Source organism: Pan paniscus, chromosome 2, assembly GCF_029289425.2.
Source record: "Pan paniscus chromosome 2, NHGRI_mPanPan1-v2.0_pri, whole genome shotgun sequence".
Classification (NCBI taxonomy): domain Eukaryota; kingdom Metazoa; phylum Chordata; class Mammalia; order Primates; family Hominidae; genus Pan; species Pan paniscus.
In genome coordinates this window covers 129,114,946-129,133,879 of record NC_085926.1, presented here as the reverse complement: position 1 = coordinate 129,133,879, position 18,934 = coordinate 129,114,946, and the positions used below count along the sequence as shown (strand labels likewise).

Sequence of the window (18,934 nt, the reverse complement as noted above, 5' to 3'; positions counted from 1 at the left end):
CTAGCATGACCTTTAGTATAATAACTACTATATGATTTATATTTAGCTAAGTGATGATCCATGGGATCACATATAGCCTTCCCAGGCGGTTTACTTATTTTGGGATGTCCGTGGGTGCTGGTTTTCCCCATGAATACCTGACGTTCTGGGACTAATTTTCCCCCTATTTATATTACGTTTGCTTAGGATGCCATGTCAAAGTGGCTTGTTGGGCAGGTGTTAGACAGCACCCAGCTTAATTTTTCAAATTGGATATAATCTTTGAAATTTTAGTTAGTGACTTGTCGTACAGAAGGAACACTCTAAATTATTAAATATGCCTCAGGGTGGAGAATCAGCACATCTTCATTCAGTATTAGATTCATTCTAATTATCCTCTAGAACTCAGAAATTAGTGAGAACTGCAGGCATCTTTATTCCTGAGAGCAAGTATTAGAGTCAGGTGGAAACACTATTATGAAATGCAAATGTAACTCAGTGGAATAAGTGACAATTATGAAATAAAACCACCATCAATTTATCTTTATAAATCAAGTCTTGAAGACATCTAAAGCTCCAGAAGTGATGGAAGATCTAGGAATGTGGAAGTAACCCCTGGCATTTGTTTGGTCTTCTTTTCTGAGAACTAAAGAGCCAGGCAGCTCCACCAGCTTCTCCATCTTGGGCTGGGCATTGGAGTCTGAGCTATCACCTTTTGTTGTATTATGCTCCAGTGGCCTTAGTGAGCACTAGGTCCTTTTAGATCTGCTGGTAGGGCTCTCTGCTACTCAGATGTGTGCACCTCCACCCCCAACTATAAAGACTGAAGAGAGAGGAGCTAAAAGATCCCTGTCCCTTATCTCCAAATAGCCAACTTTCCTCCTTGGAAAGGACCCCAAAGCTTTGTTAACACTCCTTGTGGAAGACAACGTTGTTCAGCTGATGCTAGAAGAAAGTCTCAAACCCTGTGATCACCTTCTGGATTAAGGAGTTTGTGTCCCAGGTGATACCCAAAGATCTCCCAATTGTTTTCTATCTCCATGACTTCACTCACATCTTTCTTGGCCATTCATTCGCTAACACATAGACAGCTAAGCATTATATTGTTTCTTCTGAATATTTTAACATTTTTTTAATTTATCAATTTTATTTAGGTATAATTTATATACAATAAAATGCACTAATTTAAAGTATTGAGTCCAATGAGTTTTGACAAATTTACACATCTGGGTAGCCATCACCACAATCAAGATAGCAAACTTACAAACTTTTCTATCACAAAAAAAGGTTTCCGTGTGCCCTTTTAGAGTCAACTCCCACCACTACCACGCCCAGGCAACCACTGGCCTAATTTCTATTACTATAGATAAGTACTTCTGGTTCCAGAACTCATAGAAATGGAATCATTCAGTATGAACTCTTTTATGTGAGGCTTCTTTCACTTCACATAATTTTAAAAGTATTTATCTATATTGTTGTATATATTGGTGTGTGTTCCTTTTCAGTGTCAAATAGTATATATTCCATCAACAAACTACACATTTGCTTATCCTTTCACCTATTGATGGACACTTGTTTTTTATTTTGAGTACTTATGAATAAAACTTCTAGAAACATTTGTGAACAGGTCTTCTTGTAGATGCATTTTCAGATAACTATCTAAAAGTGGAATTACTGAGTGAGTAGAGGTTTTCTTTCAGATAACCATCTAAAAGTGGAATTAGTGAGTGAGTAGAGGTTTTCTTTTTAAAATTAAAACAATAAAAACATATCATATTTAATTAGCAAAGTTCAAATCACTTTATTTCCACTTGGACATTTAAAAAGAAGAGGTGATGTCGTAAGTCGTAGACAGCCCAGAACTGTAAAGGGCATGTGGGGCTCCTACAGGCAAGCAAAGCACAACCACCTACAGGTCTGAGCTATCTCTGAGCACTGGGCTCAGTGATTGCTTAAAGAGTGGCTGAACAGGAAATGAAGAGGTGACAGCTGGTCAGGATGTGGGTAAGCAGCCAAGGCCTACTTCACTGCATTCTCCACATCTGAATGGTGGGGTAGGGAGTCATGCTCCTTGTAGACCCAGGCCCTAGAGTCTCAGGCTATTCCAGCTTTGGAAAAAACACTGCTCTGAAAGTCAGCTGTGAGTTGCTAAAAAATAAAATAAAAAACAAATGCTAGAGTACAAAGAAGTTCCTGGCAAAAATTAATGTGCAAGATATCATTAGCATTACATATAAGAAGTTAAATGGGGATAATTTCTTTAACATTCCAGTTGTACTTTCTCATTTGGTTATAATGGTTACCTATGACTTTCACTAGATTAAATCAGCTATAGTCAACTAATGCACATCAAATGTAAATAATAAGTCTTATCCTGTCTTTCTTCTCTGCAACTAACTCCTCATATGCCAGAGGGAATTTTCCAATTCAACCTCAAAGACTAATTAAATGTTTGGTGTAGGAGCTTTGAAAGAATGACTGTATAATTTTATTTTACATATACATGCCAAATAAAAAATAAATACAAATTTCCTTTGGGTGCTGAAAGTTTGCAGTCTAATCTTCTAAAAGGCAAAAAATAATTAACCACTTCAGAGTTCATCAACAAATTAAGTCTCATGTTTCAAAATTTCACTTCAATTAATCTCTGTGATCACTAATTTTCTGGTAGTTGCCCACCATTCTAATGATTTGTCAAACCCAAAGGTTGCATTTTCTTTTTTTCTTCTTTTTTTACTTTTATTTTAGGTTCATTATAGCACTATTCACAATAGCAAAGACATAGAATCGACCTAAATGCCTATCAAGGCTGTATTTTCATAGTTCTAAGTTTATTTTTTGAATTTAATATTAAGAAAGAATAGCATTTAGAAAGTATGAATTTACAGACAGGAAAAAATAACGGAAATGTTTAAAGTATTTTACAAGGCATCTGATCCACCTAAAACTATTATGTATTTTTTCTAATCTGATAGTTTATCATAGAGGCCTAAATAGTGTTTACATTACAACATGAACAAAGTGGTCAAAGAAGTAGATTTGACGATTTCCAGTCTGGCTGGTAAATCAGCACACTGTCTACCATACTGAAACCTCCATGACAAAAGACAAAATGAGAGGTAAGAAGGACATAGCTTGGGTTTTCCATAGTAGCCAGAACCTGTGGTCAAGACTAGCTTGGGAGTAATTTGGCTATAACAGTTCACAAAAATTAGCAAAGAGACACATGACAAAGACTCTGCCTTTCGAAAGTCCAGTTCCTTTGACATGTTTTTCTGTTTCTTACAAGTCAATTGCTTCTACCTACCACCACCGAAAACACACACTTTGGGGGAAATGGAAAGGGTGGTATACTAGATAGAAAGCAGGAACTCTGTGGTCCTTAAGCAAACCACTTAATGTCTTTGGCTTCCCATCTATGAAATGCAGTATTAAGTACTTTTCCTATTTGAAACCAGGAAGAAGCTCAGACTTTTTGGTCCTAGACCACCCATTCAATATCTTGTCCTGGGGCTTCCTATGCATAAATAGTGATGGCTCTGTCCTCCAGCAGAGCACAAGCCACAGGTATTGGGAGCTACATATTGCCTAACTTTCTCAGCTTTCTGTCACTGGCAAAGGGTCCGATCCAGACCCCAAGAGAGGGTTCTTGGACCTCGCACAAGAAATAATTCAGGGCAAGTTCATAGAGAAAAGTGGAGGCAAGTTTATTAAGAAAGTAAAGAAACAAAAGAATGATTACTCCATGAGCAGAGCAGGGGCATGAGCTGCTCGACTGAATAGACTTATAGTTGTTTTTTGATTATATGCTAAACAACAGGTGGATTATTCATGAGTTTTCCAGGAAAGGGGTGGGAAACTCCCAGAACTGAGGATTCATCCTACTTTTAGACCATATAAGGTAACTTCCCATGTCATCATGGCACATGTAAACTGTCACGGTGCTGGTGGGAGTGTCTTTTAGCATGTTAATGCATTACAATTTACATATAATGAGCAATGAGGATGACCAGAGGTCACTTTCTTTGCCATCTTGGGTTTGGTGGACTTTGGCTGGCTTCTTTACTACAACCTGTTTTATCAGCAAGGTCTTTGTGACCTGTATCTTGTGCTGGTCTCCTGTCTCACCCTGTGACAAAGAATGCCTTAACCTCCTGGGAATGCAGCCCAGTAGTTCTCAGCCTTATTTTACTCAGCTCTTATTCAAGATGGAGTCGCTCTGGTTCTAATGTCTCTGACATTTCTATTTTTAGAAAGAGAAGTCCATGGGATATTTCTATACTTCCAAATTTCACTTTTGGAAATTAACAAATAATATATCAAATACCATAAAAGGCCTAAGACAGAAATCCATCTGAAATATATATTTGTTTGTCAAGAATGTCTGTTACAAGATGGCTTCCATAGCACCATTTTAAAAGCTGGCTAATGCCAATCTAAAGAGCTTCAGGTGCTTGTCTCCATACAGCTGAAGGAGGCAGCACAGGCTTTAACAGCTCTAGTAAGTGCAAATCCGGTGAGAAGACAAGATAATCCAAGGTTCACTACCTTAATTCTCAATTTGAGAAGACAGCTAAACTGCTGCCAAAGAGAGTTGTTACATCATTGTGCAGCCATAAGGATGCACTTGCAGACCTCCAACAACACAGAGTGCAACTGGCCCAGGATCCCAGCTGCTATGCTCTTAAATCCATCTCTGCATTCTCTCAGAGGCTATGATGCCTCCCGATGGGCTACTACTGGAGCACAGTAGGAATACAAAGGCAGGCCTGTAGGATGGCTGACTTTGCTAGAGGACTTCCTGATGCCTTTGCTACCTCTAACTGCAGAGGAATCTAGTTCACCTTCACCAAACCTCTCTTTTCACTTGGAATAAGACTTTAATCAGTGGTCTAATGGTTCCCCTGGTTTTTTCTAGCTCTTTCCTATTTTCTTTTATATAAGCATTTTCTCTAAAAGTAACGTTGCAATTGTAGTCCCATCTTAGCATCTGCTTCTCAGAGGACCAGACTAACATTCACTCATGTATTCATCCACTCATTAATTCACTCAAGAAATATTTATTGAGTGCTTAGCATGTTCCTGGAAATTTGCTCTAGGCACTGGGGAGACTGGTGAACAAGACTGAGAAGACACCTATATTGATAACCCTCCTCTGCTCAAAGTGTCATAACTGCTTCCCCTTCTTTAGCACTTACTGTGTGCTGGGCACTGAACTAAGACCACTCCACATGCCACGTCTCATTTGCTCTTCACAACAACCCTGAAAGAAGGCATTATTATTCTTATTTCATAGATAAGAAAACTGAGACCTAGAGAGATTATGTTGTCAGGGCCTTCTCTGATAGGGCCAAATTTTTTACTCCAAAACTCATGCATTTAACCATTAGCTTATGATGTACCTACTCCATTTGCATGTATCTGCTCCATTTGGACCACTAATTAAAGTCTTATTCCAAGTGAAAATAGAGGTTTACTGGAAGTGTACTCGTTTGCTGTGTGGTCTGAGGTAGCAAAGGCATCAGGAAGTCCTCTAGCAAAGTCAGCCATCCTAAAGGCCTCCCTTTGTATTCCTGCTCTGAGCACTTTTATTTTCTGGTAATGCACATCTGCATAGCTGATTTTCCAAAGCCTGGCTTCATTTCTTCAATTTAAATTTATGACAACTGGAAGAACCATTTACAGAACAGGGAAGACACAGTGCTCCGGAGTATTCGGAGTTTGCACAATTCCAAAGTCAGCTTAACGACAACATTGTTTAACCCACCCAGAAGAGGTCTCTCACCAGGTGTGAGTTTCCAACTCATCCTCACTATTGCAAAGAAGATAGAGAGGACAGAAAAATCCTTGGCTTCTCTACTTTTCATCCTGGTCATAGCCCAGCCCTGGTAAACTGATAATAGCTGCATACACTCAGAGCTTCTCCCAGAGGCCAGACAGACCCACTGCAAAGTCGGCCACAGCAACCTGTGCAGCAGCTGTGAGCATCCTTCTGAAAATCAATGCAAACACATACCATGATATCCAAGGTCAGATGTGGCATCCTCTACAATTGATTCAAGTTCGCGGAGGTCCATGGAAGGAATAGGCTGAGACTCAGGCAGGTTCTCTAAAGTTGGTTCATCAGATTCCTTGTGGAAGGTAATTAACAATTCATGAGATGCTGATAGAAGGAAACAGCACTACCACAAATGAAAAAAATATTCTTATTTAGAAGACTACTTGGAAACAAGCCTACCTAATCCTCTCCCTTAAACGTTTTCAAACTTCAGGAGGTAAGTTGGGATAAGAGAAACAGCCCTGAATCAATGAGACAGGTGACCTTGCACAAAGCATTTAACCTTCATGGGCTCAGTTTCAGGATCATGACTAGATAAGCCAAGTGGGATGCCCAAGGTACCAATTGAAGGTACTCACTCCATTGGCAGCTGAGGGGGGCCTTCTTCAATTTGGCACCTAGGGTGTTCCACTTACCACACCCTACTCCAGCCCTGCTCAGTTTCTGCATCTCAAAATTAAAGGTGTTAGCCTGAATGACTTACAAGTTCCCCTCTAGCTTTAAAGCTCTGTGATTCTATGAATTCCAATTTCCTGAAAGAAAAAGATCTAAGAGACCACATGATGAAAGAATTCACACTTCAAAAAAATAAAAGGTTTAGCCAAAATCAATAGGTATTTCAAGAAATCATTTTGCCTTTTTCCCTTAGTTTTGTGTGTGTGTGTGTGTGTGTGTGTGTGTGTGTATTTGTGTTTGAACCTGGAGCTGGTGCTGAGTTGATCTATTTTTCTTGATAAATGGTTTTCATGGGAAACTACTCCAGGAGTGTCTTTTTAATAAAAGAAAATTTAAAAGAAAGTTCAAACTAATCTTAATAAGTAAAATGAAGCCATGCCACACTGCAGTGCGGTATTTGTGAGAATATCATCATAAAGTGTTTTTAAGAAGTCAGTTTTCTGTACTGTATAATAATTGTTTCAGGAGGCGAAATTGGTTCCAGATTTCAAAGGATCACTGAGAGCACACAGAGAACTTTACAGATAAAGAACAGAGAGTACATGAAATACGTCTTTACGTGCACTTCAGAAATTATTTGAAAATAAGTATGTATTTGGACTCTCAATTAACTTTGATTTGCTGAGTTTCTCTTTGAAGAGAAAGATAGAATTGTTATAATTGCTTCTCTTAGAAAGAGAAGGACATGGTCTGATCTTTGATCCCCATTACCTCTCCACGTATGGAGACCTGATCTGCTATGTACTTTTCACAGAGACCTAACTTTAGCCCCAGCAAAACTGTATATGCCACAGGATCAAAGACAGACCTGGCCTGTCTTATGTATTATGGTATCCAACTGTTTTAAGCTGTGATTCTTTAGAGAAACAGTGCCTAACATGATTCCACATTCGATGGTGCTTCAAGATTTCAAAGCCCAAATTCAGCCAAGCAGAAAATGCCTGCTAAAATAAAAGGCCTTGTCAGCTAGGGTCTGAAAAACAAAGCAAGCCACTCTCTCTACATGCCTCAAATAATTTTTATAACATGTTTGAGAGGCGACATAGAGCCCATTCTCTCCCATAACTCTGATTCTCTCCTGTAAGTGCTTTTGAAATATAAAGTAGCTTGCTTCCACCAGGCAAGAGAGATGCAAAAAGGAATAGAGAACAGAGCCCCAATGAGATTAGCAAGAAATTAAATCATAAACATGTATATGGGCAAGGGGAAGGAAAGCACTCAAAGATGGGAGCATTTTCCTCTTCCTCTTCTCCTTATCACATTTTTCTTTAGCCTCTTGCATCTGATTAATCTAATTTCTTTCCTATATTTATTTCATCTTTTTCAGCTCAATGAAGCTTTTTCCTGCTACATTTAAAACCCTTCAGGCTCCTCTGGAAAGTGTTCGGCTTCCCATTTTCTTTCCCCTTTGTTCTCTGGATATCATTAAACCTGCCTCACTTTTGTGCTTGTGAATATGATTAAACTTGCCTCTTCCCTGCCTTGCCACCTCTCTTCATCCTCATCCTGGGGTGAACAAGAAAGTCTTGCCTCAGGTTGCTCCTCCTTTTCTTCCATTCCTTTTAAATGTGTTTTTTCCTAAAGAGATTATGACAAGGTCTGTTCAGCAGTGGTTTTCCAAGTCTTTCTTCATCTAGAGGTGAAGTGCTGCTTTCAGGAGGCCCATTTTCTATTCATTATTAATCAAGGTATACATAGGAAACAGACCAGCAGCATAGGAATTAGCAGAGGGATTATAAGAAATGCAACATCTCAGGCTGCACCCTGGACTAATTGAATCAGAATCTGCATCTTAACAAGATTCATAGGCAATCAAGGTGCATTCCAAGTTTGAGAATACTATAAGCCATAAGAATTTGGAGGAGGGTCCACTGATTGTGGACCCAAGTAGGCTGACAAGGTTTTCCTGAAAACAATTGAAAGAGAGATGGGATGCTGACAATGTGCCAGAGGGAAATGACTGATGTGACTGCACAAAAGAGGGCAGGATGCCTGGTGATGCTGAGCCATCCAGTCTGTGGGCCTGAACCAGCTGGCAAGAGGACACAGTGTTCAAGCAGAAAGACTCAACAGCCATCTATCTGCCTGGAGCATTTCTGCCCCCATCAATATATAAACATAGGAAACATGCTTCTGGAAAGCTCAGGGCCAAAGACAGTGGTGGCACTAATCTCAGAAGATCAAATAATAAACCACAGTCTTTGTCCAGAACAGCATCAGCATCAGTCGCTTCCCCTCCTGCTCCCTTTGCTCCTTGCTGATGGGAAGGGGATGAAAATGGGAAGTCACTGGGGAAGTGATGAGTTGGGAGTTCATAGGATCCTTGTGAAATCCTCTCTTTCTTCATCTGAGTTGGGCCAAGATCAGAACTTTGTGTCTAGCTCCCATGTTCTGTGGAGTAATATATGCATAAGAACATTTTTTGGGATTCTGCCTGCCATATGGTCTCAGGCTTATCTTCAGTTACTTCAGGGCCCCCAAAGGAACTTGATTTATAAGAGGAAGACAAGACCTCATAGAGTATAGTTATAACGCCAATAATAATTCCATCCAATAAAAAAGAACACAAACATGGTGATCTTGAAGGGTCAAAGAAGAAAAGCAAAAAAGGTAAGTAAATTATCAGACACTAATATTTAAGCTCATACTTGAAACTACATTTCTTTTTTGCCATATGGTAACTTCAAGAATGAAGTCATTTAGATTTTATAGAACAAAATAATACCATGCCTGTACTTCTCAATTTTCAATCTTAGGGGGAAAATCCCTTAGAATCAGTGATCCCTGATTTATAAGAGGAAGACAAGACCCTGAAGAGATTATGACAAGGTCTGCTGAGCAGTGGTTTTCCAAGTCTTCCCTCATCTGAGGTGAAGTACTGCTTTCAGGAGGCCCATTTTCTATTCATTATTAATCAGAGTGTACATAGGAATCAGACCAGCAGCATAGGAATTAGCAGAGGACTCATAAGAAATACAACATCTCTGAGCAGTCTAGAAAAGTATGTCCCCATTTCTATAGCTGAATAAACAGGTACTTTACACATTAACAAACTCGGAATTCTTATAATTCTGTCAGCCTCCTTGTCAGGATTTGTGGAAATGTGCAGTTCTCAGCACTGCAGGGGGACAAAGCAGACTGCACCAGAGAAGAAGAGCCACCTTAACAGGCTATCATTTGCAGGGCCTAGAAGTGTGTGGGAAGCTGAAGAAATGCACCCAGTTTTCAGAGGGGGCTTGAGTCCTTCCATAGTGGTGGCATCAAGACCTTTCTCCAACTAGGGATCCAGCCCTATTGTTGACCCCATGGCCTTTCAGTCAGCAGGTTCTTCACTCGCCAAGTTCCCTGAGCAGGAAAGAACCCATCTCCCAATTCTCTGTAGCCTGCAACAGATCCCACAGGGGGGCTTCACTTAAATGGTGTGTCAGAGGGGTGGGAAAAGGGGGATGGAATTGAGCACATATTACCATCATCCCCACATTGTCTGCTAACTGGTCCATCAAACAGAGGAAGACTCCTGAAATTAGAGGAAGCTAGGCCTCTTATTGGTCCCCACTTGGGATTTTTAGAACTCCAAAGCACACAGAACCCCTAAATAATTGAGAAAGATGCATTACTGGCAGATCTCCCCCTTAAAGAGGGGCCCTGTCTGGCTGAGGGTGAGGTCTCCTGCATGCCCCAGGGCTTGGAGCCATCTGATAACTAAGCTACAACAGAATTAGCATCCCTGGGGCTTGGGGGATTCTCCCCACAGCCTCAGGGAGCTTGGTGCTTCCTGCTAAAGGAGAGAATCTCTCACATGCAGGGATCTCCATGAATAAAAATCAGAATTTGAGACAGTAGAAGTTCTCTATAAAAACGGCTTCATCCCAAGTTGCTTTTACCTGAAGTGCTATGAGGTTGGTATTGATGTCTATTGCCCAAATTTGACGTTGTAAAGACCACCTTATTAATCAGAGCCTACCCAAGGCCTGTGGAGATATTGTCAACCATTAGAAAAAATGGTGTTTGCTATTTACAGATTTGGAATGCTGAGGACATGAATTTGGGGTCATTTCATGTAAATCTGCAACTCTATTCATTATTGAACATCTATGACAGTTAAAATTTGAATGCAAGTATTAACACAATGTACAACAAAATGGGTAGGAAACAAAATAAAAAGGAAAAGAATAAAAACCAGACAAAGAGAACAATGTACTAAAGAGGTAAAGCAACAATAGCATGGGTGGAATTAAAAATTAGATATACACACATTTGTTCTGTCAGCTAATCATTTTAACCCATCAGTTATGCATTCAGTGCCAATTCAGTTGTCTTGTACAGAGTAGGAGCTTGATTTTTGTTAAATGGATCAATTGATCCACCTCTCGCTACAGCCGCTTTGAATCGTTGTCACCAGCTGTTGACCTACATTCTAGAATCCTTCCTGGAATTGGGTGAAGTTAATCTGGATGTTCTTGTTTTCTCCCTTGTCCCTTTTCCTACCCAATCATCGCCATGAACCTAAAGCAAGAAAAATTTTTATGTAAAATTTAAAATAAGAGGGTACTTACATGGAGTACATCAACACTCAGCTGCTGAAAGTTCCGAGATCTCAATTCTTGCATTCGTTTGCTATTTTCTTCATATTTTTCTTCCACAATCTTTCTGTAAATTTAAAGTGAATGTAGAAAAATAACTGCGAATTGCTAAAACCATGTCTATATTATACAGATGAGTGTGATCCTTATTTCAACAGACTGACTGGGGGATTAGAAAGCCAGGCCATCAGGTCTCTTCCTCATCAAGGTGGATGTGGTGCAGCACCCAGCTGATTCTCTTTTAAAGCACACACAGGATACTCTGGTTCCTTATTCACCCTTACAAATCCCAAAATGCAGCAGCAGGAGAAGGCAGTGCTCCTCTCTGTGCGTTCTCCAAGTGCGATGACAGGGCTATGTGTTCCCAATGCCTAGCACAGTGCCTAACACATACTAATAACACAAAAACTGCTTTCAGGATGAACAAACCCATAAAAAGTAAAACTAGAGCTACATATCAAAGGATTTATGAGGAAATATATGGGAGTCATTGCACAGGGGAATTTTTCTAGACACATTTACTTTGTTTTCTCTATTACAGGAGAGTGAGTTTAAGCGACCTGCTACTAAACTGGAAGAAAGATTTGAGTTCTTATGATTACTTGTGGGCTAATTTATACTCAGGTTTTCATCACTGAACACCCTTCTAGTCAAACTCTCTTGTCTCTAAAATGGGTACATTATAATTCTTCTGACAATAGAGTCATTTTCTAGCTAAAACACATGATCCCCCTTGATTCTATAATCAACAACTAGAAACAATTCCAATACAATTTATTCACAAAATCAAGACCAAACTTTATTTAAAACCATTACTTTCAAATAAGAAAAATATATTAGTGTATCATGTGAAAGATATGTGACTTCTTTGTATTAAAAAACAGTTTTAATGTAAATATTTTGTAATCTGTATATGTTATTAAATTTGCCTTTTTAATCTGTTCCTATCAGAGATTTAATTTTCCTTTTACCCTCAGCCAATGACACGAATCATGGCACCTTGGAAATATCACCATTTCTGAGGTATTACGAACAGATTTGGGGCTGTGAGCTGATGCAATGGCTCAAGCAATTTATGTGAATATATTTTCCCAGTAAAACTCACACTCAATGTCATAGTGGTTTGCAGAATCCAACTTGTATTGGCTCAAGAGCAGATTGTGTAAATATCTTCCCAACTGAATATTAAATGGTATCATATTGTTAGCTTGATATTGGCCACAGTGGAAGTATTTATATCACAGAAATCAGCAAACAAATCAGCAGTCCCCTTCAAACCCAGAGCTGGTTGTTAAATATTTACCAGCACACCACTGCTCACAATGTACTTTCATGGAAATCTTTCTCTACCAATTTATTAAAGAAAGCAAATGTTACGGGAAAATAGACTCATAGATTCTTACTTGGCTTATCATGATATTCATTCCAAGTACAAGGACACCTCTAAATCATTTTTTGGATAAATTAACAAGGGAACAAAATGCGTAGATTTGTGTTCAGGTTCTTTCTGTCTCTCTAGTTCTTGATTGGGGCTCCTAAACTACCAAAATATTGGCAGAGGAAGAAAAAATAAGAAAAATTTGGAAATTTGATAACCTACCAACACATAAATCAGTCTTTCAGAAATTGAGGCTCTAAGCCTCTTTGAAATTCCATTTTTATGCATGTATTTTTTCAGCTTTATTAAAATTTAATTGACAAAAAATGTTTAGATTTATATATACTGTGTGATGTTTTTATATATGTATACATTGTGGGATAGTTAAATCAAGCTCTACTCTGTTAGCAATTTTCAAAAATACAAAACATTGTTATTAATTACAGTCACCATGCTGTACAATAGATCTCCAGAACTTATTTCTCCTGTCTGAAACTTTTTACCTTTTGACAACATTTCCCCATTCATGCCCCCCTGCCCCTAGTAACCCCATTCTACTCTCCCCTTTTGTGAATTTAACTTTTTAAGATTCCATATATAAGTGATATCATGCAATATTTGTCTTTCTATGCCTGGCTTATTTCTCTTAACATAATGTCCTCCAGGTTCATCCATGTTGTTGCAAATGATGGGATTCCCCTCTTTTTTAAGGCTAAATAGTTGTACTCCATTGTGTGTATTTATACCACATTTTATTTATCCCCTTATCTGTTGATGGATACGTAGGTCGAGTCCATATCTCGGTTACTGTGAATAATTCTGCAATGAACATTGGAGTATAAGTATCTTTTCTATATACTGATTTCATTTTCTTTGGATATAAGTCCAAATGTAGGATTGCCAGATCATATGGTAGTTCTATTTTTTAATGTTTAGAGGAATCTTCATGCTATTTTTCCATAATGGCTGTACTGACTTACATTCTCACCACTACTGCACAAGGGTTCCCTTTTCTCTACATCCTGGCTAACACCTGAAATTTCACTTTTTCATGTAAATACTCTAATTAGCAACACCGCCCTGAGCATAGACTTTTCTAAATGCTTCACTTGACAGAACAGAGCTCTGTTTCCAGTCTACTTCTTCCAAAAGCTAACAATTTCCTGCCAATAAAGTCTCCTTCCTATAAATAAGTGAGGTCTCCTGGTAGAAGGTACGCAGCAAGCACCTAGGGAATCCGGGTGAAACAGTGATGTCTCCTGCTGGGGTATGTGCAGAAGCTGTCAACAACAATGAGATTTCGTTTGGAAACTGACCCTATTTTCATCACTAATAACCTCCCAAATAGTTAATCTTTCCCTTCACACAAGACTGAAAACCTGATATTAATAGCACCTGACATTCCATCTATGGCTCAATAATCATCTTGGAGTGAACGAGTGAATGAATAAACACATAAATACATAATCGTATGCATTGGGGTTTCCTGTTTTGGTTTTTGCTTTTCCCTGTAAATTCCCTGAGAGCCCTGAGAAGTAGTCCCGAGCATGAGTGCCTAAAGGAAAAGCAGCTTACTTCAGCTTCCTGGCTTTCTCATCAGCCGCCTGGAGCTTCCTCAGCCGCATCCTTTCTCTTGGCGTCATTTTCTGTACTTCTGACAGTGCCCTCAGAGTCTGCAGGTGGATCCTTTTTTGCCTATAAATAACAAAGATTCCCCTCATATAGCCCATCCCAAACATGTTCAGAAAAATTAAACAAATATTTTATAAAAGTATCACTACACTACTGAGAGCAAAAGCATCTTGAGACAGGCCAGGCAAAAACTAATAAGCTTTGGGTATGTAATGAGCCAACCAGGACTGTAGTTAATAAGCAACATTTTTCAAATTAGATTTTTGTTTAAAGGAAATTATTTACTTTCCAAATTCCTGCTCATTTCATCGCCAATGACTAGTTTTCATAATGTAAAACAAATTAGGATCTTGGCCATTAAAGAGTAAATAGACTGGCTCAGTAATTCCACCATGTGGATAAAACACATAATCTTTAGAGTTAGGCAGGGTTTGAATCCCACCTCCACCACTCATTAGCTCTGTGGCCTTGGGCAAGTAACTGAACCTCCCTGAATCTCAGTTTTCTCATCTGTAAAGAATGGGCTACAGTAAGTATCATATGAGATAACATATGCACAGTGCCTAGCACATAAAAAGTATTCCAAAATGCTAGTATTTTAATAGCTAAATCTTATTTTTTTATTTTTTAACTTTTATTTAAAGTTCAGGGGTGCATGTGCAGGTTTGTTATGTAGGTAAACTCAAGTGATAGGGGTTTGTTGTACAGATTATTTTATCACCCACGTATTAAGCCTAGTACCCATTAGTTATTTTTCCTGATCCTCTCCCTCCTCCCACCCTTCACCCTCTGAAAGATTCCAGTGTCTGTTGTTCCCCTCTATGTGTCCATGTGTTCTCATCATTTAGCTCCCACTTATAAGTGAGAACATGCATTATTTGGTTTTCTGGTCATGCATTACTTTGCTAAGGATAATGGCCTCCAGCTCTGTCTATGTTGCTGCAAAGGACATGATCTTGTTATTTTTATGGCTGTGTAATATCCCATGGTGTAAATGTACCACATTTTCTTTATCTAGTGTACCATGGATGGGCATTTAGGTTGATTCCATGTCTTTGCTATTGTGAACAATGCTGCAATGAACATATGCGTGCATGTGTCTTTATGATAGAATGATTTATATTCCTTTGGGTATATATCCAGTAATGGAATTGCTGGGTCAAATGGTATTCTATTTTTAGGTCTTTAAGGAATTGCCACACTGTTTTCCACAATGGTTGAACTAATTTACATTTCCACCAATGGTGTATGAGTGTTCCTTTTTCTCTGCAACCTCACAAGCATCTATTTTTTGACTTTTTTTTTTTTCTTTTTTTTTTTGAGATGGAGTCTTGCTCTGTTGCCAGGCTGCAGTGCGGTGGCGCGATTTCGGCTCACTCCAACCTCAGCCTCCTGAGTAGCTGGGACTACAGGCACACGCTACCACGCCCAGCTAATTTTTGTCTTTTTAGTAGAGACGGGGTTTCACCGTGTTGGCCAGGATGGTCTCGATCTCTTGACCTCATGATCCACCATTCTGACTGGTGTAAAGCTTTCTGAGAACTTGCCCTATGAATCTGGGTGCTCCTGTATTGGGTGCATGTATATTTCGGATAGTTAGATCTTCTTGTTGAATTGAACCCTTTACCATTATGTAATGCTCTTGTCTTTTTTGATTATTGTTGGTATAAAGTCTGTTTGGTTTGAAATTAGAATAGCAACCCCTGCTTTTTCCTATTTTCCATTTGCTTGGTAGATTTTTCTCCATCCTTTTCTTTGAGCGTATGTGTGCCATTGTATGTGAGATGGGTCTCTTAAAGACAGCATATAGTTGGGCCTTGCTTCTTTATCCAACTCGACACTGTGCCTTTTAATTGTGGCATTTCGTCTGTTTACATTCAAGATTAGGATTGATCTGTGTGGATTTAATCCTGTCATCATGATGTTATCTGGTTATTATGCAGACTTGTTTGTATGGTTGCTCTATAGTGTCACTTAGAGTCTGTGTACTTCAGTGTGTACCAGTAGTGGCTGGTAATGGTCTTTCCTTTCTATATTTAGTGCTTCCTTCAGGAGGTCTTATAAGGCAGGTCTGGTAGTAACAATTCTCTCAGTATTTGCTTGTCTGAAAAGGATCTTATTTCTCCTTCGCTTATGAAGCTTATTTTGGCAAGATATGAAATTCTTGGTTGGAATTTCTTTTCTTTAAGAATGTTGAATGTTGGCCCCCAATCTCTTCTGGCTTGTAAGGTTTCAGCTGAGACATCTGCTGTTAGTTTGATGGGCTTCCCTTTGTATGTGACCTGACCTTTCTCTCCAACTGCCTTTAAAATTTTTTCTTTCATTTTGACCTTGGAAAACCTCATGATTATGTGTCCTGGGGGATGATCTTCTTGTGAAGTATCTTACTGAGGCTCTCTGCATTTTCTGAATTTGAGTGTCGACCTCTTTAGCTAGGTTGGGGAAGTTCTCATGGATGAAATTTCTATGTTTCTATGCAATGTATTTCTGTGTTTTCCAAATTGCTTCAATTTTCCCCACCTCTTTCAGGGACATGATTTGACCTCTTTTACATAATCCCATATTTCTTGGAGGTTTTATTCATTCCTTTTTCTCTATTCTTCCCTGGCTGTCTTATTTCAGAAAACCAGTCTTCAAGCTCTGAGATTCTTTCCTCAGCTAGGTCCATTCTGATACTAATACTTGAGATTGCATTCTTTTTTTTGGAGACGGAGTCTCACTCCATCATCCAGGCTGGAGTGCAATGGTGCTATCTCAGCTCACTGCAACCTCCGCTTCCCAGGTTCAAGCGATTCTCCTGCCACAGCCTCCTTGGTAACTGGGATTACAGGCACATACCACTACACCTGGCTAACTTTTGTATTTTTGTAGAGATGGGGTTTCCCCATGTTGGCCAGGCTGGTCTTGAACTCCTGACCTCAAATGATCCACCCACCTCGGCCTCCCAAAGTGCTGGGATTATAGGCATGAGCCACTGGGCCCGGCCTGAAATTCTTACAGTGTGGTTTTCAGCTCAATCAGGTCAGTTACATTCTTTTCTATACTAGCTATTTTTCTGTCAGCTCCTGTATCATTTTACTATGTTTCTTAGCTTCCTTGGATTGTGTTTGAATGTGCTCCTGCATCTCAATGATCTTCATTCCTATTAATATTCAGAATTCTATTTCTGTCATTTCAGCCTTCTCAGTCTGTCTCAGAACCCTTGCTACGGAGGTACTGTGGTCACCTGGAGGAAAGAAGGCAGTCTGGTTTTTTGAGTTCTCGAAGTTCTTGCACTGGCTCTATCTCATCTTTGTGGGCTGAAGTTCCTTCAATCTTTGAAGATGCTATCCTTTGGATGTTTTTTCCTTTTATTCTACTTGATAACTTTGAGGGTTTGATTGTGTTATAAGGTGGATTCAGTAGACTGGTTTTGTTTCTGGAAAATTTTAGGCAGCCAGTGCTCAGCTCCCAGCTCCTGGGCTGTGTGCTCTAACTCTGGGAGACTTGTACTGGGCCCCAATTTTGCTCTCTGGCTCCTCAAGGTCGTCAACTCATTGCGCTGGGGGGGCCAATGTGCTCCTGGACAGCTGGTCACTACACTCTGATGGATGGTGCCAGCCATACCATTTTGTAGGATGGTGGCAGCAGATCCATCCTTGCTTGCATGTGCCAGCGGCGGCAGTGGTGGTGGAGTGGCAGTGTGGAGGGGTGCACACTTGTCAGCTGTGGAAGGGTGCTAGCAGGTGTCAGGGTGCCTGTCTCCCTGTGGGCGTTCACAGCAGCAGCAGAGACAGAATGGCTCAGGGAGCCGGGGCCCTCCACTGGCAACTGTGCATGTGGTCCTGCTGGTGGTGGTGTTAGCACAGGGTGCAGCACTTGTAGGCATAGGTCTGTGTGCAACCTCTGTGCATGCTGACACAGGTAGGGGTGGCCACTCAGGGCAGGGAAGGGTCCGCTGTTCTCTGCACCTAGTTTCACTCCAGCAGCAGTGTTGGTACAGGGGCAGGGTGCTGGTAGGGCCAGGGCTGGCTGTCTCTGTGCCCGCCAAGGCTCTGATTGCAATGGCAGGGGAGGTGAGGTGGGATACACTCCTGTCAGCAGCAGTAGCAGGGCAGTGTGCATGCACATGCACGCTGGCAGGGCAGGAAAGTCAAAATCTGCCCATGTATATAGATGCCAGAAAAGCAACATGGGGAGGGTGGTGGCTGTGAGCCTGAGGAAGCTGCAGTTAGGGGAAGGAGCAGGCCTCCCTACTGGATCTCTCCTCCAGTCAGGCATGATTCCTCAGCAGTACAGGAGCTATGATGTAGACCCCCAAGACACCCATGGCTGCACTGCAAGCAGGCATGGCCAGGCTGGGCCTCAGGAGAGGCCAGAAGATCAAGGGGTGCTCAGGTCAGATCAGCCCCCTCTGATGGGTAAGACTGCCTGCAGAGTTCAAGTCTGACAGTTCCCCTGGGTCTAAAGTCTCCCATGGGAGCAAGTCAAGCCTAGGGGGATGGTCTCCCTGGCCATGCTCTGCTGCAGACACTCAAGCACCAAACCCTCTGGACTCCACATCAGCTGGTGTGCTGCCCCTACCACTTCTCTAAGCAGCTCTCCCTACCAACTCAAGTGTCCCTGGTAGTCAAGGGGTGTCCTCCAGCCAGGATTCCAGAGGCCTGTGGCAAGAATAGGTTGCTCTCTGCCAGTTCAACTCACCCATTCCCCCAGCGTCACTGGAGGTCCCGGTGCACAGGTGTACAGTGGCCCCATGCAGGATTCCCACCTTCCTCCCCCTTCAGCCCAGCTTCTGTGTCTTCTCTCCAACCACTCTCAGTTGTTTCCTCTGAAGATCTGTTAGGAGTGTGCCAGTCATCCTGGTCC

General features: G+C 40.6%; 1 protein-coding gene across 46 annotated transcripts in view; it reads right to left on the bottom strand.

Moving 5' to 3' along the window:
* Positions 1–18,934, bottom strand: part of NEK11 (NIMA related kinase 11) — a 328,327-nt gene that overhangs the window by 177,914 nt on the left and 131,479 nt on the right. For 29 of the 46 annotated variants that reach the window (XM_024928044.4, XM_057301902.2, XM_063602922.1 and 26 more), the window contains 4 exons: positions 14,030–14,149; positions 11,050–11,143; positions 7,964–8,071; positions 5,996–6,110 (listed from right to left, as the gene is read on the bottom strand). In XM_024928044.4, coding sequence (XP_024783812.1) covers positions 5,996–6,110; positions 7,964–8,071; positions 11,050–11,143; positions 14,030–14,149 — 437 coding nt within the window. Of the gene's footprint in view, positions 1–1,754; positions 2,128–5,995; positions 6,111–7,963; positions 8,072–11,049; positions 11,144–14,029; positions 14,150–18,934 lie in introns of those variants that run through there. The other 17 variants (XM_063602926.1, XM_057301904.2, XM_063602925.1 and 14 more) reach the window with 4 other exon arrangements.